The 22,257-nt window shown below is 37.7% G+C and overlaps 1 protein-coding gene across 2 annotated transcripts; it reads right to left on the reverse strand.

The window, feature by feature from the left end:
* Positions 1-3,304: 3,304 nt before the first annotated feature.
* On the reverse strand, positions 3,305-22,241 carry LOC111874871 (nucleoporin p58/p45). 2 transcript variants are annotated; one of them, XM_023870724.2, is made up of 9 exons: positions 22,114-22,240; positions 21,944-22,020; positions 20,593-21,359; positions 15,772-15,856; positions 13,082-13,256; positions 10,675-10,873; positions 9,436-9,666; positions 5,950-6,033; positions 3,305-3,434 (listed from the first exon to the last, which is right to left on the reverse strand). In XM_023870724.2, exons 2-9 carry the CDS (start codon positions 21,970-21,972, stop codon positions 3,340-3,342), a joined length of 1,665 nt encoding a protein of 554 aa, XP_023726492.1. In that variant the 5' UTR covers positions 21,973-22,020; positions 22,114-22,240; the 3' UTR covers positions 3,305-3,339. The 2 variants fall into 2 exon arrangements, with proteins under 2 accessions (XP_023726492.1, XP_023726493.1); XM_023870725.2 differs by having other exon boundaries at positions 3,349-3,434; positions 5,905-6,033; positions 22,114-22,241.
* Between the last annotated feature and the right edge of the window lie 16 nt (positions 22,242-22,257).

Genomic DNA, 22,257 nt, shown 5'->3' on the forward strand with positions numbered 1-22,257 from the left:
ATATCAGAGAAATTCAGGAATGAAAATGACGTTACATACGAGGTTGATGCATTTGTGCATGTCGTACTAAGCAAGGTATAAAAACAGTTGCTTTATGAGGAATTAGTTCGTACCATTGAATATTTGATGCAATAGACAAGGTGTCGCAGAAACCGATGTTGCTATAACCAAGTTTTACTGTACTTGGGGTGGTGAGGCTGTGCGGATTTTAGTGCATTAACCTTCTGAAATACAATAGTTTGTCCTTCACGAACTTTACAAACCGTTGAACAAACCCTTCTGCAATTCTCAGAATCACTTTTCCTGCAGCCTGCTACTTTATGTCTGCATGAGATTCTTGTCTTCTGGTCTGTTGGAAAATTATCTTTACAAAAAATATTTCTACTAAAATTTTAATATCAATTAGCTCTAAAAGTTGAGGGGCGGCACTTTGTGGCTGTGGGGGCCACATGTTTGACATGGCTGCTCTAGATACTTCCAGATCAACTGCAAAGACAGTCCCACACTGAGTGGAAATTCTTTTGGTAGTCACTTGCAGAATTAGGCAATGTTCCTTCTTCAGTCACAGACTCTTGGAACATGTGTACAGAACCAAAATGAAAATATGTCATGGGACACATATTGCAACACACACAATTTAACCCTCTGCTCCTTCTAACACAGTAAAACAGAGAAACAAAAAGGCTCTGACCTTTCATATATAGTAAATTCTTATTTTAGAAAAACCCTGGACTGAGAGCTTCTTATACTAGGGTTTAAAATGAAATGGACAACAGGTTAATATTAGACAACAGTATATTTTATTGTAGTGTACACAACACCAGTTTTATATTATGGAACAAAATTCATAAACTGTGCACTAAATAATCAAAAGACTATGAGGCTAGGGAAAAGTCAGTCTAAATACTTTTAAATGCAGTGAAACAGAAGACAACCAAGATGTGAGTTAAAGGCTGAGGTTAAAAAAAAAAAGACTTAACACTTTTTAAATATATTGAATACTGTATATACCTGTACAACCTTCTTTAACATCTGAAATTAAGTACTTTGCCCACAGAATGTATTTATGTGTCCTGTATGATTCTCAGAACATAACAGATGGTCTTGGTAATGGAGATGCAGTGTGTTCTCTGTGCAGTCAGAGCAAACCTTTTAAATTATTTAGATCAAGTATACTAGCTCCTGGGATGTGAAACTGTGTATTCTGATATAAGCACAATGATATTTTGGAGGAAAATTATGCCCCTATCTTCTGGGTTCAAGAGTAAGATGACCTAGGAAACAAGCAAACTATTGCACTACAACAGTAAACTCCTACCAGATTGTAGAGCCTCACACCCCAGAAGATAAGCAGTCTTTAGTCAACGCCGTGAGAACTCAAAATATTGCATTATTTACACGAATTTCAGCTTCAAAGGATTAAAGTACAGAACTGGAGTATCATTTGAATAAGCAGATAAGGTACTGTCTTATTTTTGGTCTTGTATTTTGTAACACAATTATTATATGGAAATATGAGATGTTATTTTTTCTTGTAATTAAGTAAATCATCCACATACAATCAGTTACACAGAACTGCTCTGAACTAAGCATTCAAGTTTTAATTGAAGTTCATGTCTTCTGCAGGACATGTTTTTATACAGCTTCAGTCTGAACATGGAAAGGTGAGTGGGCATTTGAAATAAATTACACTCAATGCACAAATTAATTTATTAATTACATTCATTCATTCATTAATCATTCACAAAAGAATAACTGTGACATAAGCATTACTGCTCAGACATGTCACCATGAAGCTTCATAAGATGTACAGTTAAATTATACAACGCAATTCATTCTCAAGGCATTAATGAATTTATTATCATAAAACAGTGCTTCCTTTACATAGGATAGTGTCACAAAGGGTCACACTTCTTACCCATCGCTTGTTCCATTCAAGATTTAGTGAAAACAAATATTAACTGTTGTATAATTGAATTGAATTTATTTACATTCTATAAATCCTAAGCAGGTTAGTACCTTTGGATACAGAACAAGTCAAAAGGTTACATACATAAGTACAGGCAATTTTAGTTTAAAAATTAATATAACTTAATTTTACATCATTCTCTATTTACATTGAAGTATTCATCTAAAGAGTAGAAGGAATGAGCATGTAGATAATTCTTTAACTCTGATTTAAACTTTTTAGTATCATTGCCCAAGTTTTTAATACTTTGTGGCAGATTGTTGAACACTTTTATGCCAGTAAAGTAGACTCCTTTTTGATATACTGATAAAGTTGATGAGGGTAGGTGGAAGTTATATTTTTGTCTAGTATTCATGTTATAGACATCAGAATTTAATTTGAATTTATCTTTGTTGTAAACAACAAATAGGAGAAGCGATAATATGTATTGCGATTGAAGCGGTAGAATTTTTAATTTCTTAAATAATTCTCTACATGAATCTCTACTTCTACATCCTGTAATGATTCTTATTATATTCTTTTGTATTTTAAAAATTATTACACTATGTGAAGAGTTCCCCCAAAATATTAATCCATAGTTCATAATAGAATGAAAGTAGGCATGGTAAACCATCTTCAATGTTTCCTGTGACATAAAAGGCTTAATTGATCTCATCGCATAGCAAGCTGCATTTAATTTAGGTATAATTTGTTCAATATGTATTTTCCAAGACAGTGTACTGTCTACATGTATCCCAAGGAATTTTGTATCAAGTACTTTACAGATTAATTTGTTGGCATAACTGATGTCCAGATCAATTTGGTGGTTGTTTTTGGTTGTGAATGATGTGTAATGGGTTTTATCAAAATTTAATGAGATTACAATTAATTACAATTAATATTAAATGAGATATGTTACAGTCACAAAAATCTACAGTTAGGATGCAGACATTCTCAACAAGCTCACAACACAAGAACCTGGGCTGACACAACTATCTACACTGCGACTTTATCACCTGCCTCTTTTGTTTCCTGGAGGTGGTTTTTGAAGTTGCAAGCTCTGATTATCAACAGGCTGAGGTGTAGGAAGTGTGTTTAGACTACCTGTAAAACCTCCAGATGAAAATATTGTAACGTGTCTGGAATCCAGAAGAGTCACTTCTATGGAAACGCTAGAACAGACTGTTGCATAAGAAACAACAATCGCCCTATTGTAGTTCTAACATCGAATCTCCACGGTTACGACGAATATGCGAAGCGTTCCCACAGAGACAACGCAATAACAATGGGTCATTGCGTAGGAAACGCGGAACCGACAAAGCAACGTTTCCACTGCTATAACAGAGGATTCATTTCCCTAGCAGCCGCTGAGGTTATAAATAGCCCAGCTTCTACGAGAAGCAGTCAGTCCTAGAATAACCGCCAGAGAAGAGAGGCCAGAGATTTGTTGGAAACTGAGATGGATGTTGCTGCCCTTCATACCAACCTGGAAAAAAATATACCCCTGTAAGACTGGCAACCATCAACTCTTTGGGGTATTCTTGTTCTCCACCAAATTCTATCGAAACTGTTGTTCCATATGCATCAATTTTTGTTCTAATTATTTCTTCCACACCTATGATTTCTCAGTTACTCTCCATAATTACACTAAATTATTTATGTCCCATGAAGATTAAGAACATGACAGTTAACCGAAATATACACACCATTAATTAAGAGTTGTACTGCTCAGTAACTTTGGTCACTGGTGGAAAAGTTGTGAAGAAGTGAAACTTATCTTTATTTACTTAATGAAGAACAATATAAAGCAAAAGCTTTTAACAATTAATTATCTTTTTGAGGTTTATATGGCTGTGACTATTCATGGTCTTCTGGGTTGTGAGACTGTGTGGTCTTGTAGGCAGATACTGATATAACATAGGTAAATGCTACCCCTGATATAACCGGCTGCAATAAAGGTTGTCACTCACACCCAATGGAGGGGGTAGAAAGTTGAGTGCCCAATCCAGACCAGTGAGTGTGGGCAGGAAGACAGACAGCCTTTTTCAGTAAAAGGAGAAGTATCTAAATTGTGTGGTACAGATGCAAACTTCAGCTTGCCACCTGCTTCTACTGGTTTCTTGATAGGCTTACTCTTCAGCTCTGAAGATGAAGGCCATACATTCCTCTGAAAGATTGGACTCTCTCTCAACTACACAGTGTTACAACCTGTAAGACCATACTCTTCACATACAGCTTGTTCTGAATAAGAGCAACAGTTTAAAAAGTAAAGGTATCCCTGTAGCAGGCCATGGAAAACCATAGGATTGTGAGAAGTTGAGGTTCCCACATTTTCTAGACAATCGGCTCATAGATGGCGGTAAGGTTGTCAGCCCTATGCGCCAGCCGCCCTTTACCCCCAAGAATATTCCTGGTACTCATTTCTGTTAGAGGCTGAGTCGACTCCAGGGCCATATTTAAGAATTAGGTCAATTTAAAAAATCCAATGACCTCATCAGGACTTGAACCTGCGACCTTCCGGCTTGTAGCATAGTGCCTCAACCGACTATGCTATGCATGCCTAGTTTACTTAACAAATATTATGTTTTCGGACATTATCTATCATCTTGTCTTTATCTAAAGACCTTCCCTATCCCTGGAGATAGGGACTAGCTCTATCGATTGGGCCCAACTGAGTAGGTTTTACATGAAGATGGAGACAGAATCCAGTCTCTGAAATGTGTTTTGAAAAATAAACAGGACAGTTTTCAGATACAGACATGACAATGGATAATATCCAAAAACATAATATTTGTACTAATGTACCATGATCACAAACTTTTGGAGTATTTCTGAGTAATACAACTGCTGTGATAAGCAACTACAGAAGTGCTATGATTCAAATGTTACTGCACAAAATCTGCTCCTGAATTCAAGAAATATAAACTGATCTAAGAGCTAATGACTCAGATTTCAGTCAGGTTCAGAAATTAATTCCATCTTCATCTGTGCTGAGTGTCTCTTTACCAATGTCAGGCTTAACTGTCGGTGAATTTCATATTTCACTTGATACAATGTCATAAACTTTGTGTTTAAAACACTGGTTAAATATAGGACGTCAAATAATTTAAACAATTCTGTATTTGAAGAGTACTGTCTTCTGGGATGCAACATTGTGCGGGCCAGATTGTTACATGAGGTAAAACCATAAACTGAGAACACTAAATGGGGGTTCCAATGTACCATCAAAGGTATAATAAATTCTTTCTTCTAGTACAAAGTTACATTTAGTACCATTCCTATAAGAATTAACAACAGTTCAAGAACCAGGAAATCAATGATACCAAAAACAAACAAGGATCAAATCTGTGAAATTGACTGCAAAGAACTTGCATGATGAAAATGTTACACAATTCAAATCCAATATATCACTTTACTGCACTTTAAATACAATGCTTAGTTGACAAAAACAGGCTATTACAAACACAGAAACAGCAAAAATTACAAAGTTTGATCACTAGATGGGCATTTTATGCCAAAGTGATGCATTCTAAAATTTTATTGTTCACACAATCCAAATAATGATTCAAGCTAAAAACTACCATATTTTAATCCAAAGGAATATACAAAGTTTACATCTGCAATAAGAAGTTAAAAGATAAGCAAATAATGAAAGATGGGTGAAAAAAACAGAACTAAACAAGAAAAGTATATTATTTATCATTTGCTGATGCTCTAACAAATTAATGAATATGTCTATAAATTACCAACTTCCACTCCCTTCATTATGAACATACAACACAAATTCATATAATTACACGTTTTGTAGTAAAGCTAATGAAATATTTAATTCATGTCCATGTAAGACCTTAGAAAAGGCGAGCTAGTTAATACAAATCAATTCAAAATAAACAAGTCTTTAGATATATTATTAATGTTTAGTATTATCAGTTCGGTAGGTCCATGTTAAACATTACCTTTTAGTTGATAGGATATCAAACTGTAGTCTTACAGCTATTTACCTAGTGGGTTTCCTAAGGTGAAAGTGGATTTTGTTTCTGTGGTATTTGTTGGCAGCAACCCAAATCCATGCTGACTGTCTAACACTGAAAATAGTAGTGTAACATATGAATATATGGCCCAAGAAGCATGCAACTATTTACTTAACTAATTATTTGAAAGCACCAGTTGTACAAAACCAAATAGATGACAGACAACAGACACAACTAAATTGTTTATATAACGTGTTTTCAAGACACTTTGTTTGTTACAGATGCAATATACTGTCAAGTGTCGGGGTTGTCGTGACTAATACTAATGGGTACTGGATTAGATGATTGTATTTATTGGTACTTCTTTACAACTGTTGAGCCATGCAGTGGCTCCGGTATGACATCATGGGCTTCCAGCCCCTTGACTGAGATCCTTAAACTTATCCCCCACCACCTCCCCATGCGGGACTGGGTCACGTGGTGTTGCCCTCTCCCCCCCTTTCTAGCCCTGGGAGCCTTGCTTGGAAGTTAATTTGAGTTCGGAGGTTAGTTCTGATTATGGATCCATAGGGCCTTGCTCACGGCACTGGCCAGCCGGAGTGACTGTCAAATTCCTGTTTGGCTGGGAGTCCAAATTTGGTTTTGGCAAGTAGTGGGCTGGTTCGCGGCCGGCGAGATTGCCCGCGGTTGCCCGTCGTTGGGTTTGTAGTACAGCGGCGACTCGTACCAGTTTAGTTAAACCTGTGTTTATAATTTATATTGTGTATTTGGTTTAGACTCAGCCTGTGGCCCGGCTAGAAAGTAGTAGTTATGTTTTCATGTAACCAAGGCAAATTGTTGCGCCAGTAAATATGGGCCATTCTGCCTGAGTTAGATGCCGCTGTGTGCGAGCATGTAAATGTGCAATTAGTTGAGTTGTTCTGTTTAATTTCTTGGGCTCGTGCGCTGTAATGACGATGAATTCTTGTCTTTGGTTATGTGTCAGTTGTGTTTATTAAATTCTGTTATTTGTTATTATATTGATTGCCATCATTGCAACTAGATTTACCTTGCTGCTAGCTTGGATCCCTTACTCTAACTTAGGGAGTGTGCAAGCACAGCACGAGAGCCGTATGACGGAGCACCGTTTCCCCCTCCAATTGAGGAAAGGTACACGGAGCCGAAAGGTGCCAGAGAGTGCTGTGCTGTGGTAGCAGAGCATAGATGGCACACTATAATCAATGACTATCTACGACTCACTCCATTCCTCACATGACTATTAGTCTTTTCTCTTCTGCGTGAGTGACTTGGTTCTGATTTGTGAGTTAGCCACATGTTCAGCTTCTGTTGTCTGCTGGTTAACACTCCACAGCTGAACACTTAACTACTGAATTGTCTTCTGAATTCTTTTATGAATGAATGAATTCATGAATGAACTCTCTTTTATAACTTCAGGAGGACTGAGTAAAGGCCACCACACTGAACAGTTAACCCGTTGCCGTGGTTCGTCGTGTATGTTTCGTCAGGGATTTAAATCGTCTGGGGGGGTTCGGCGTGTATGTTTCGTCCAGCTGCACACCTATGTTTTAACGCCCATAATAATTGATGGTTTTGCTGTAGATTGTTAGATTTTTCGCTGGCCTGTTGTCACAAGAACAGAGTATACTAAGCCAACGAGTTTAGCTGAGATAAGTCATCGTTACATATGCCTGTCTTGCAGCAAATTCGTGTTGCTTCTTGTAGCGGTTTCGTCACTCAATGGCGTATTTGCTTTGCTTGTGAAGTAATAAACACCAGAGAGGTGATGTGTGCTGTTGTATATAATATCATATTGCCCTGAGCTGGCCACACAAACACATTCCATTGGAATTCTTAGAAGAGGGTTGTCCAAAATGTTATTCTCGTAAAATCGATTGCTTTCGCACAGTACATAGCACCCATTTCTTAGAAATACGCCACAATTTAAGGCAGAACACTGTGGTCACCCCCTGAGACGATACGGATGTGTGTGGGGGAGGGAAAAGTACTCATTATCGCTCCAGTTGACGCCATTTTATCGTACTGACCTTGGTGGTCGTTTCGAGAGCCAGCTCTGTGTTTAGACTAATGCTTCAAGGCGTCACCTGCTTACATAGCCGAGATACCGGGTGCTCATATTATAAGGCAAGGTTATAAAACCAACTTTTAAGATCATTTTAGTGAAAGTTTCATCCTTCAAGGCGTACCATTCTCTGCTCAAATACTAAATAACATGCTTCCATTGAAGATATAAAGGGGGTTCATATTATAAGGTAAGGTTATAAAACCACCTTTTAAGATCATTTTAGTGAAAGTTTCATGTTCCTATCTCATAGAATTTAAGAACAATGATGAATAAATAATTTTCGAGCAAAATTTAAATGGCCGGCTGAATATATTACCGCAGGAGCCGCGGCCGCGGAATTTAAATGACCACGTCAAAATGTTAATTGTCATTCTCCCATTGTCATGGTAATGTCTTTGTTAATATTTGTTGCAGCAGGAACACGTGCTAGCATGCCGCTGCCTAGCAAATGACTTCCACTTCTGTTGTTATTCTGGTTTTCAGGCAGTGTTTACTGAACTGCTGCCTAGCAAATGGTCATATTTGTCACAACATGTAACCTCTAAGAGCAAACTAATGTGATATAATTTATGATCGTTTGCATAAAACTTTTGATATCTCAAAACTATGAACAGTTTGCTGACTTCCACTGCTCTGTTTATTGTAAATCCCTCATATGAATATGTTCGGAGAATCTACCGTCTCCTGCCCTCTGCTGGTTTCCTACGTAACTTTTTCCATACAGGTTCATTGTTGGGAAGCCCTCCTCCACCAACTTCTGAATTTATTGCCTTCTTATGACAGCATTCACAATGTTATATATCTTTGCCCTTTTTATTCTCTGACATCTAATACCAGTAGTTCACATACAACAACTAATGGTAGTAGTTTCATATTTAACCAGCCTGTGTGCATGTTCTAGGCAGTCATGGGAATAGCCCCATGTCTTAATATCTTCAGGTGAGCCAAGTCCCCATCTTCACTGTTCACAGGTTCTACCTATAATGTATATGACAAGAGGCATAACGAAAAGTGTCTGTCACTACTACTTAAGCATGCACATGTGTGTGTGGAGGGGCATTAATAAAGAAAGGCACCAATGTATTTATTAAATTTTACCATTACAAAGCAATATGAAATAATGGAATTAGTGCACAGTAATACTGTATTTCAGTGAACTATTTATTATAGTTCCATCAACACAATTCCTGTATAAATTGAATAAATTTATACATTTTTAACTATAAATTTATTCAATCTATACAGAAATTGTGTTGAAGGGACCTATAATGAATTAGTCTGGACTATAAAATGGGATTTATTTCATAAATGTAAGAAATTTAGCTGGCTGTGTTTTATGGGAATTTAAATGTTTGTAAGAAAATATGGAAGTGGCTGAGATGAGCCATGAGACACCATACTGCCAACCCCACAGTTACAGCAAATTTAGTTACCTGAAAAAGGTGTTGGACCAGGAGAAACATTTGTGCCATTGTTGGGCTTGATAACACCACCAGCAGATTTCTTGGTGCTTTCTTCAAAGACATTAGTCGAATCTTTTAAGAAGTATTTCCGCAGGTTTAAATACTGCTCCTTTTGTGTTTCAACTGAATTATGAACAGTCTGTAGTCGTCCAGCTAATGTGATAAAGCTGTCATGAAGCCTCTTCAATGCCAGTGCTAATTCTGAAACAATTTGCTCATATGATGATAACCACAAAAGGCTGTACAGAATCTGACTGCATATAGTAGGTTCAATCAAATTGCAATCAATTTTGCTGTGAACTAAGTGGCAATGGGGTAGAATTTTCTCTAAGCAATTCAGATTTCCCCACCAATGCTCCATATTCATCCATTATCAGTGGTGGTACAATGGATCCATCTTGTGGCCAGAGCAGTGATGACATCTTACACCACTTCTATACCAACTAACTGTTATAATTTAAATAACAAAGGCTAAGGGTAAAGTTGTCTTTATGCTCACATCCATGGATTTGAATAGTTTTGATTTTAATGCACTTAGTTAGTGGGTTTCAAAATAGTTAAGACACCAAACATTTTTTATATGATACTATGCCATTTGAAACATAAAACTAAAACATTCTTCTTAAAGAATGCACATGTTTTTGGCTGGACATGTAGTTGGAAAAGGATAATGTGGAAGACCAATGCACACAGGGGAAGATATTATTAAAATGTACCTAAAAAGGAATTGGATGAGATAGTCTGGACTGGATTTATCTGATTCAGGATGGGGATCAGTGGTAGGATCTTGTGAATATAGTACTGAACTTTCAGGTTCTGTAATACAACGTGGGGAAGTTCTTAATTAGGCAAGAGACTGTTTGAGTCTCAAGAAGGACTCTGCTCCATTGAGCTGGCTAGTGAGGATGCATGAATAACTGGTACAAGAGTAGATCTTTGCATTGTCTTTCTAAATCTCTAGGTTTATAAATCTTATGCAAAAATCTATAACCTGAAGAATACTGAACTTCTGAGATGTTACAGTCTGATGGAAGACAGTATCCATCATAGTCTATCATGAGAACTTCAAATCTTAAGTTGATAATATTTTCCATTTAATAACATTATATAACATAGTACATTTTCTGGCAATCCTTGGTACATTTGTATAAATAACTGTTTCATTTAGTACAGAATACAGCATCAACAATATATGATCGTGTTGCTTACCTTGAGGAGTAAGAACCACTGGCTGACTTAATGACTGAATATGTTTCTCAGTGTTTTCAATCTCTTGCCTGAAAACCTGTATATTGTGTTCAAATCCCGCAACAAGTTCTGTAAAATATTCTATAGGAGCCACATTGTCATACTGCAGGCCAGGAGGAGTTTCATGTGTCCACTGTGCCATCTCTGCATGATGTAAATACTACGACAATAGGATTCAACCAAGAAAAATGTGGTGTTACTGGAAAATTCAGAAAGTCTTGCACAAATCATTAATACTCTGAGACTCAAAAACGAATACTCTCGGTAACTGAGATAACAGTAAACTCAATAATCATTACTGACAAGTGTCATAAAATAAGCAAAAGCAAATTTTGTACATCCTATCTTATGTATAATCCACAGACACTAAGTTATTATCTAGCCGGTCACGGTAGCCGAGCGGTCTAAGGCATGTACTGTCTTCGCTCACAAGGGAACTGGGATCGTGGGTTCGAATCCCACTCAGGGCATGGATGTTTAGTTTGTGTGTGTGTGCGTTTTTCTGTGTTTGTGTATAGGTAGAGGCCTTGTGACAAGCTGATCACCCGCCCAAGGAGTCCTACCAAACGCGTAAGATCTAGAAAAACCGAAGTGAATGGAGAAGTTCATGGAGGTAGGCCTAGGCCCACTGGGACTGTAGTGCCAAGGAAAAAAAAAGTTATTATCTTGTACAGAAAATTCCTCCATACACTGTTCTCTACAGCATGAAAGCCATATATATCCATTGCCACTTTGTTACTTGGCAACTGTTTAACGCATAAAGCAATCAATACATATTGTCATGGCAGCAAACAGTAAAACACTGTTAATTTTAGGCTTTACAGTGGGTAATTACTGATGCCAATTCTGTTCTTGGGTTGTTCAACTCTGAATATGAGCAGAGCATGTACCTCTCAAAAAGTCAGTAGTGCCACTCACAACCATACGGTGTAACGACCCAAGAAAATGATTACCATAAAGAGAACACTGGTCAATAGAGATGCAGTTTATTAAAAAATTAAGCAGGTGAAAGGCTAATTTTTAATTACAATGGGCCCTTGACATAATGGAGGTTTGGAGGACAGCTTCAATACTCATGTTATACATGAAATTGACATTTATAGTATTTATCAAAATCATTGCAGAAGTATTTTTGGAATTGAACTTTCAACATTATGAGATGATCAAGTAGGCAGCTTTTTATGTCCATTGGAAGCACTGGATTATCAGTGTCTTGTACCATTGACACTAGAGTAGGGAACATGTCTAGCCTGTCACTTTCCATATTGTTTCTCCAGAGGTACAATTTTCTCATGAATGCCTTCACTTTGTCATTCCAAGAAAGTACAGTTGCCTCGTTCCCTTGAAGTGAAGTGTTGAGGATATTTAGTTTATCAAATGTATCTGTGAGGTAAGCCATTTTCAATAAAAAATCCTTGTTGCTGAAACTGTCTGCCAGTGAGTGATTTTCCCCATTTAAAAAACAGAACACCTCATGCCTCAGCTCAAACATTCTCTTTAATACCTTGCCTTTTGAAAGCCATCGAGCATCACTAAAAGACAACAGAGCAGTGTGTTCAGCACCCATTTCCTCACACAGCATTTTAAAAAGTCTAGACTTCAGAGGATTTCAGAGGATGCGGCTACTGCCGAACTATCAACGCTGTCTCTGGCATATCCGTTTCTTATTGCCGGTAAAGAGACTAATTATTAGTTATTTTGAAATTCATGATAATTAAAGACTGTACTCATCAAAAAGTTTTTCTATATGTATTTTTATTTTTTGTTACTTTTCTAACTGATTTAGGGCAGTTTTAATTTTTATCTGTAGGAAAGTATACTGCACCCCCCTTGCAAGACCTTCACGCCCCACAGTTTGAGAACCACTGAAATAGGGGAATTCCCCATAGTATTTTCACACAATTTCATACAACTCAGTTTACAACAACAATCCTACTCTGTATCACAGCTATACTGTTACTGTGATCAAACTAGTAAATTCTGGTGTTTGGATAGAACATAATATTTATCTAAACGTTTATGTATTAAGTTTGTCAATGATTTTAGAGTGCATCAAAGCAGTGTAACAGTTTAGACACACTAAAACACTTCAGGGTGGCCATCTGTGGCTGAAACATGTTGTGTTAGTGTTAAATGGTGAATATTTTAATGATTGTTGCATCACTGATGGACTTAATACACAGATGTTTAATTAAAGATGTGCAACAGGATGCTGAAATAGAGAATTGCAAATAATATTTATCCTTTAATGAAGCAGACACTATCAGAATTAAGAAACGGAAACTCCAAAAAATTAAAAAATAATATTAGACACATTATAGAGAGCCATATAAGGAACCAAGGGCACAAAAATACAAAATTTTATTACCTTAGCTGTATCCGCTTTCAATTTGTCTGCCAATGCTCCGTTCCGTTGAAGTCCACTGGTAAGTCCTGCTAACATCTGCTTCAGAGATTCAGTGTCTTCCTGAACTTTGTGGAGAGGCTTTACTGAACCTCTTGCTATGTCTGAATTTTGACCCTTCTGGGTTTTAACAAAATCCCTGTAAAGTCATAAGAACAATGACAAAAAGTTTTGTAATTTCACTTTGATGGTCTGGCTAGAAATGGACTGGATCATGCCATGTGTTTATAACGATACTGTTTTTTAAGATTTTATTCACTTTTGATTGCCTTTTATTTTCATTTTCTTTTTCAGAATTTTATAAGTTCTTACAAATGACACGTTGATATTTTTGTAGTGCAGCTAAGACTAGTAAGGTGGTGTGCTGAATGGCATGAATATATGATTGAGCAATTTCATGTACATGTTTTGTGGTTGTAGTAAGTAATTTTTATTGGTGCAATGTTTCATTTGTTAAAAACACAGGTGATAAACAAAACAGAGAATGAATACCAATAGCAGTGAATCTGAAGAAAGACACTGATATTTACAAAAGTTACAGGAAGTTTAGAAAGAGGGAACAGTAACTACTGAACAGGTTTTTCATGGTTTAAGCAATAACAACATGAAAGCGAAGACATTTAGATGCCAAAGGATCCAGTCACCTGACAACTTCAGGAACTAATCCAAATATGGAATAAGTGAATGAAATGGTATAAAATTACCTCTGATTCCTTGTTTAGAAGGCAAGAGAACTAAACATGAACTGAGATTTCAAAGAACCGTGTGTGAGTAGGATGGTAGGAACAGGAATGAGAAAAGAAATTTACTCATGCTCTTTAGAATGTAAGAAGAATGTAAGAAAGAGTGACTTGTGAATTGGTTTGGGTTTCACAGTACAGTCCAAAAACAAAAAGACAATCTCCAATGAAAAAACCACAAACTTCTGGACTCTAAAAGTGTAAGAGTAAAATCAAAAGGTTAAAACCACTTTTATTTGCTTCTTCAGTACCAGACATTATAAATTATGAGTGTGATGGGATGTGATACCATGTGACCTGGTACAAGTTCACTGACATTTTGAAGGAATGTACTGCCACCATCTTCAGGGGCAAAGACTGCTTAGCATACAGATATAAGACATGAGGGGCAATCCAAAAGTTTCTGAAATTTGAATTTTGCGCACGAATGGTTATGAGTATATCGAAATACAGCTAGGTGTCTCCTCACACATCCTTCTTGAATCAGTGTGGCAAGCGGTGTCGAGTTGAGTGGTTGGGTTTACTGTTGAATGTATTTCCATCGTTGTGTTTCCGTGAGTTTGCGGTTTTGTGATAGCTGACCTGAGAGAGTAGCGTGTCTGTATAAAGTTTTGTTTCAAACTTGGGAAAACTGCTGCAGAAATGCACCAAATGTTGAAGAAAGCTTTTGGTGAAAACAGTTTACGCCAGACACAAACCTACAACTGGTATAAGTGTTTTAAAAATGGCCGAACATTGACTGATGATGATGATCGTTCGGGACGGCCGTCAATGGGCAAAACACCAGAAAATGTCGCGAAAGTTAGGGATCTGATTCTGCAAGATCGTAGACTGACCATCCAAGACCTCTGTAACACCTTGGGGCTAAGTTATGGTACATGTCAACAAATTTTGTCAGAGGAACTGAACATGAGCAGGATTGTGGCGAAGTTTGTGCCATGACTGCTGCAAAATGAACAGAAGGAGCATCGCTTGGAAGTCTGCAGGGAACTTCAGCAACAGCTTCAAGAGGATCCAAACTTTCTTTCGAAGGTTGTCACTGGTGACGAAAGTTGGGTTTATGGCTACGACCCTGAAAGCAAGCAGCAATTGTCGCAATGGAAGAACCCTTCTTCACCTCGGCCAAAAAAGCTTGACAAGTCAAGAGCAACATTAAGTCCATGTTGATCTGTTTTTTTGATATTGACAGGATTGTTCATACGGAGTTTGTCCCTCCTGGTCAGACAGTCAATAAAGAGTTCTATCGCAACGTTCTAAGGCGTTTGAGGGAGAACATGAGGAGAAAATGTCCAAAGAAGTGGTGCACGAACGACTGGGTATGCCACCATGACAGAAACGCTGGGATCGGTGTATGCGCTCCCAAGGGAACTACTCTGAAGGTGATGGTGCAGAATAAGATCTAGGTAAGACGTAATAGTTTTTATTATTATATTTCAGGAACTTTTGGATTGAACCACGTATATGCCCTAGTTGCACATTTACTCTGAAACTGACTGTAATATTCTTAGCATGGGGGAAAAATTAGTGTGAGTTGTGGTGACCTCGTGATTATTATATTGCTTGGCCAAAAACATTGTTCATATGAGATCCGACTACAGCCTTAACTGTTCATAACATATGAAAACAAGGATTCCACTATTAGGGTAGCTTTGCAATATTAAAGACCTGGTGTCTTCCACTTCTTACACCTGGCTGACTGGTTATTTATTTAGGTGAGGGAGAGGGAGGACAGGCTGGCTTTGGAGGAAACCCTCTGGTAATGATGTCATGGCATCTGTGCATTTCTATTTGAAACCATATACAAATACATGGACGTTTTGCCTAAAGACAATTAAGCTTGGGGCAAATCCTCTTTTAACACTTGCATAAATATGGTACACGTGTGTATATGCTCGTTACCCTGTAACAACTTACTTGAACGTTTCAATTGTTTGAAGTATTTCATTTGGTATCTGGTTTTCTTTAACATCTTTAGCATCTGGTTGTCTGGGGCTTACTCCTGAAATAAGAACCGGTTTCATACTCACATCACAAATGAGGAAAACTTACAAACTTAGCAACAAATAATTCTAAACATCACAGTTGTAATTATCAGCATCACTTTGAAAATACCACCCAAATACAGGCCTACTATAAATGATTCATTCGTTTTTAAAATGCTATATTTTCCAAAGCATTACACGTACGAATATGATTGATATATAAAAAGAACTGTAAACTCACCAAGTTTTCTTCACACTCTACAAATGTTCTGTGTGTGCCCCTTGGGTCACACGACACACATCCTGGAGGTAGTTGAGCTCATTCCACACATTCTGTAGCATCATCCTGTCAATGGTCATCACTGTACCATCGATGCGTTCCCTCAGCTCTACTAGTGTTCTTGGCAGTGGGGGTATGTAAACATGATCCTTAATGTACCCCCAGAGGAACAAGTCACAAGGCATTAGATCAGGTGATCTGGGGGGCCAAGTGAACCGAGCTACGTCATCCTCACCAACACACCCAATCCAGCGATTCTGAAGTTCATTGTTTAGGTAGCGATGAACATTGATGTTCCAATACAAAATTGCTGAGTTTACGGTTCTTTTTATATATCAATCACATTTGTACGTGTAAAAAAGGTTATGATGATAAAGTCAGACTTCAAAAATTGGCATAGGGGAGACAGATTGCACACAAACAAGTGTATTGCTTCTAAGGTTGTTTTTACTTCCAGAAAACACAGTAAAACGGACGCTAATTGAAGTTCTGTTCACCTATTTTATTTTGGTTTGTTGGTTATTTAACAATGCTTTCAATAGGTCAAATTATACAGATTCAAATAACAGATTAATTAGTAAAGAATTAAATGGAAATTATGTAGAAACAAATGGTCATGGCCTAATTTGAGGCACTATCCTGACATCTGCCTAGAGGGCCTCAGAAAAACCATTAAGTTCAGCCAGGCTAGCCAATTTGTGAATTCATACTTGAACACAGGATCTCCTGAACACAAAGCAGGAGTGCCAACCACTGACTCAAGACTTTCAATCAGGGAAAAGAACGTTAATTACATGCAGACATATTTTATGCATAAAAAGTAAAAAGTAAAGCTATCCCTGTACCAGCCTGTGAAGGCCCATTGGGTTGTGAGATGTTGAGAGTTCCACATTATCTAGACCAGGGGTCTCCAAACTTTTCAAAACGCGGGCCACATTAGGTAATTCAGCACTTTCAACAGGCCAGATAAAATGAGAAATTAATAACTCTAGGTATATGAGTTTTATTGAAAGCACAGAATTTCATAAACTAAATACAAAGTACATGAGAATAAATTATTGTATATTAATGACAATGTATAGTAGCAGCAAATGCTCATATTTTCATCACAAATTACAATAAAACAATTAATGTAAATGATGGAACTCTTTTTGCATTCTTAAAATCTGATTAAATTGAGGTTTGAATTTGGAAACGCTATCACAAGTAGCGACTTTAAATGTTCTTCGGATAAATTTGCCCTGTATTTCGACTTGATGTACTTTCATCTGGGAAAAAGTTTGTTCATACAGATATGTCGTCCCAAAAATGGAGATAAATTTACAAGCCGGCTGTCGTAGAATGGACTAAAGTTCTGGTAGCCTTATGAACATTCCTCGCTACCAATTCTCGGGACAGTTAGGGCAAAACTGGGCATAAGTTGTCCTTAATACAAAAATGGTAATAAGTACAACACTGGCAGCGGTGATGATCGGTTACAATTACACTGCACCACTGCAAGAAGTCTTGTGCACAAGACGGCTAGTAATGAACTGCTCGTGCTACCTACATTGCCCGAAGTGACACTGCCAATTGAGGCCAAACAAGTACGAAGAAATACCGCGCAGTATACAGTCCAGAATTAGTAAAATTGTAAATAATATTAATATTAACATAATATGGAATATCAATATATTTTAAACACAATCTTAATGAATTTGAAATCTGTGAACAAGTATTTTTTTTACCAGTACTCATTGGAAAATTAGTTCAATTGGCGCATTTCTGCACAATTCTTTCACGGGCTGCATAAAATCACACTGCGGGCCAGATATGGCTCACAGATGGAGGTGAGGTTGTCAGCCTTATGCACCGGCCACACTTTAATCCCCAGGAAAATTATTTAACTAATTCCTGGTACTCATATCTGTTAGAGGCTGAGTAAACCTCAGGGATTAGGTAAACTGAAAAAAAAATCCAATAACCTCATTGGGACTTGAACCCATGGCCTTCTGGCTTTAGCATAGCCCCTCAACCAACTACGCTACCGTATGCCCCCCATATTTTATGCAATGCCTTCAGAATTCAGTTACACACAAGCTGCCCTTCCACTGTGAAACCTCTCATTCAAGATCCTATGAATTTCTGTCAAATGCACTGCCCAGTAAAGTTAGAAAACAGTTCACAAAAATCATAAACTTCTCTAACTTTTTTAAACGTTTGCCCTCCATATCTTTGTACCTACAATGACACCCCACCTGTTTTATTTCTTAAAAAAGCTGCCCTCCCCTGTTGATGGCATAAATCTTGTTAATTCCATCATTTTTTATCATGCTGTCAACTAATTAATTATGTATATAAGTTTTTAAACATGATTTTTCAATTGCATGAAAGAATATGATAATATTATAACATGGTGGTACTTAACTTGTTAACTGATTTCATAAGTTTGTTTTTTTAATTTTATGTACAATCTTGTAAAGTGATGTTGCACAAGTTTTACTGATGCATTTATTGAATGGTTACCCCGACGATGATGTGAATGCTGAAACATACTGGGACATCAACTAAGATAAAATAAATAGTAAATAACATTTTATGTTGTAATTTGACTGTACCCTGATATATCTTTAAATTTACTATGGATTACAGCAGTACACAATGCAACATAAAAATAAAAGCTAGGTAAAGCTATCCCTGTAACAGGATGTGAAAGCCCACAGGGTTGTGAGACGTCAAGTCTCCCATATTTTCTTTACACAATTAGCTCACAGAAAGCAGTAAGGTTGTTAGCCTTACGTGCCAGCCTCCCTTTACCCCCAAGGAAGATTCCTGGTACTCATTTCTGTTAAAGGCTAAGTCAACCCCATGGCCACAGTGTGGCTGAAAAGAATAGACAAACTGAAAAAATTCACCTCATCAGAACTTGAACCTGTGACTTCTGGCTTGTGGCATACAGCCCCCCCCCCAATATAAAAATATTCAAACCAATGTAACATAAGACAGTAAAGCTATGTTGCTTCTATTAATTTTAGCTAAAATTTTTGTAAAATGTATACTTTCTATTGTCTGCAGTATATGTAGTAAATATGTATTTATAAAAGTCAATTCTATGAACTAGTGAGCATAAATCACAGCATTAATTTATAAAAACAGACTTTATTTAACTCTGTCCTATTCATAGCTTTTGACATATAAAGAATATTTCATATTCAGTCTGTAGGAATGTTTGTAATCTACGTTGTGCGTTCAAGTTCTAAGGTCTCCGATTTTTTTTCTCACACAATAATCATACAAAAAATTTGAAACTTCTGTCACTTTTCAACGTAATCTCCCTGCAGCCGTACACATTTTTCACAACGTCGACGCATGATTCCATGGCCGCTGCGAACGCTTCTGTAGGAGTCTGTTTTGACCACTGGAAAATTGCTGATGCAATAGCGGATTGAAAAACGGCATCCATGTCTCATCCATTGTCACAGTTGATGAAAAGAAAGTCCCATTCATGCCTTCATCACGTGTCAACATCGCCTGGCAAATTACCATGCGTGCAGCCTTGTGGTCATCTGCTGGAATTCGTGGCACCCACCTGGAGGACACTTTCCGCATTCGCAGGTCTTCATGCAGGATTTTGTGCACAGATCCCACGGAAATGCCAATTTTGGAGGCGATGTTTTCCACACTCAATCGGTGATCCTCCAAAACAACTTTCTCAACTCGCTCAACCATGTTGTAAGACCGGCTGGTGTGAGGCCGAGATTGTTTTGGTTCATTGTCACACGACGTTCGGCCTTCTTTGAACTGTCACGTCCACGAACGCACATTTTTCACATTCATGACACCATCACCACACGTCTCACTCAACTGGCGATGAATTTCAATGGGTGTCGCACCACGCAAGTGGAGAAAACGAATAATTACTCACTGTTCTTGCAACGAAAACGTCGCCATTTTAAGTATCAAAAACACTCCTAACTTTCGCCGCTACCACTAGAGTTCTGTGTGCCACAGAGTGCTGCCATCTCTGTCACGCATTCACAAAGAGTGCACACGTATTTTAAACTAAACCGCATGTGTCTATCTGCTCCCAGTCCTGAGAAAAAAAATCGGAGACCTTAGAACTTGAACGCCCCTCATATTTCCATTACGAATTTAATATTTCCAGCTTAAATGGCTCATGAATTATCTGTGTCAAACTAAAAGGTACATGAAATATGTTGCACAGTCACCTTGTTTCATGTTTACAAAAATTTATGTTAAAAGTTTGCATATTTCTTTGAAAATATATTACTATACTCTAGTCTAGAAAATTGAAATTAATGGCCATGGGGGATTTGTTGCACTGACCATGCAACACCCTCTACCCACTAAAGTTGGCATTAACTTCGCTGATAAGTGGCAGTCGCTCAGTCAGTATAGTTCGCTTGCAGACTCAAGCCATGGAGTTTGTTTTTATATTGCCATACAAACTATCAGGATCTATTTATCTCTTACCTGCAAGTCCTGGTTTAGTCTGAGATACATCAATACCTCCAAGTCCTATTGATGTCATAGTGGTTGAAGGTACTGAAGTTCCAGCAAAGCCTATGGAAGTGGTTGTATTGGTTGCTGGTGAGAATAGTAGCGGCTTTGTTGTGCCTAACCCAAATAATCCTCCTCCAGATGTTGATGTAGTTGTGCCACCCAAGGCGAATCCTGTACCCTGACTTGTCGTTGGTGGTGCTAACAGACTGAAACCAGAAGCTGATGTGACAGCAGTTGATGTACCAAGTGTCAAACTTCCAAGTGTAGCTGCTGTACTCAGAGCAGTTTGTAACCCTTGGAAACCCACAGTAGCACTTGTAGAAGGAGTACTAAATGAAGGTGATGCAGATATTCCTGAACTTGTAGTTGGAGTTGCAAATGTCATGCCTGTTTGTGTTATAGTGACATTAGGAGTTTCAAAAGTTAAACCTGTTGATGAAGCAGAAGTGGCAGGAGTTCCAAATGTTAGTCTGGTAGAAGATGTACCAAAAGAAATCCCTGTCTGGGCTGTGGTTGTAGTGGGGGTTCCAAATGTTAATCTGGTTGGAGTAGATGTAGTACCAAATGACAGGCCAGAAGTCTGACCAGCAGGGCTTCCAAACAACTCAGTACTTGGTTGTGAAGTGGCATGATCCCCGAATGGCAAATCTGAAGACAGCGTTGATGCTGTCGGAAATGTACGTGTCCTAAAAAATTCTTCCCCTAGAGCAGATGTGGCGAATCCGGGTGCGGTTGTTCTGGAACATTAAAAAGAACAATAATTATTCTATACAATACCCTACGTGCCTCTGATATTGTGATATCAAAACTGTCAAACTACACAGCTGTAATGTAGGATCATTTACATTTCATATTATTATCTAAGACAGTAAGTAGGATTAAGTGTTTAAGTACAATTTCTAACACTGATTAATTCTCTTATCCTTTTCTCTATGAACCCCAAGGCTCATAATGAAAACCTTGGAAAAGTATTTTCATAAATTTGATCTGGACGTTATGCAATCAGTTGTAACTTCAAAATTTTAATTTACTACAATTAGTAAGACCTATAATGTTGTATTTTAGCGTCCTGTTGCACTGATTCGTATCCATAATGTGCATATATTAACCGTATTTTAGTGCATACAATTTCACTTGTTACTTCACACTACATGTTTCGGCATCATTCTGCCATCCTCAGGTGTATTAATCACGTTAAACCATTGCACTGCCTGCCATCAAATGTCCAATTATAAAATTACATAAAACGTGTGTTCGTCGTTGTTCAATACAACAATTTTAAAATTTATATATTAAAACTTGCCAAGATCTTTCGTCTTACATGTGGCATAACCAACCCATGTGCGCCATTCATCCGCTATTGGAGTCGTTCTTCTTATGTTTTAATTGTGTATATACCTGCAACGTTAAAATGTTACTTATCAGTTATCAGTGTTATGCTTTGATCTCTATTTGTTACGTGTTATTATCATTATACTGTTTATTACTCACTGTGCCTTACGATGCCTTTTCTTACGTGGCTGTGTGCGTCGTATTCGGTCGCGTTCTGGAATTCTGGAACCTGGAACCTGGAACCTGGGCAAACCACCAACGCTGCTCGTTATGTCTAGGCGCTGCACAAGCTCCGTCGGCTCC

This window comes from Cryptotermes secundus, unplaced genomic scaffold (assembly GCF_002891405.2).
Source record: "Cryptotermes secundus unplaced genomic scaffold, Csec_1.0 scaffold160, whole genome shotgun sequence".
NCBI lineage: Eukaryota > Metazoa > Arthropoda > Insecta > Blattodea > Kalotermitidae > Cryptotermes > Cryptotermes secundus.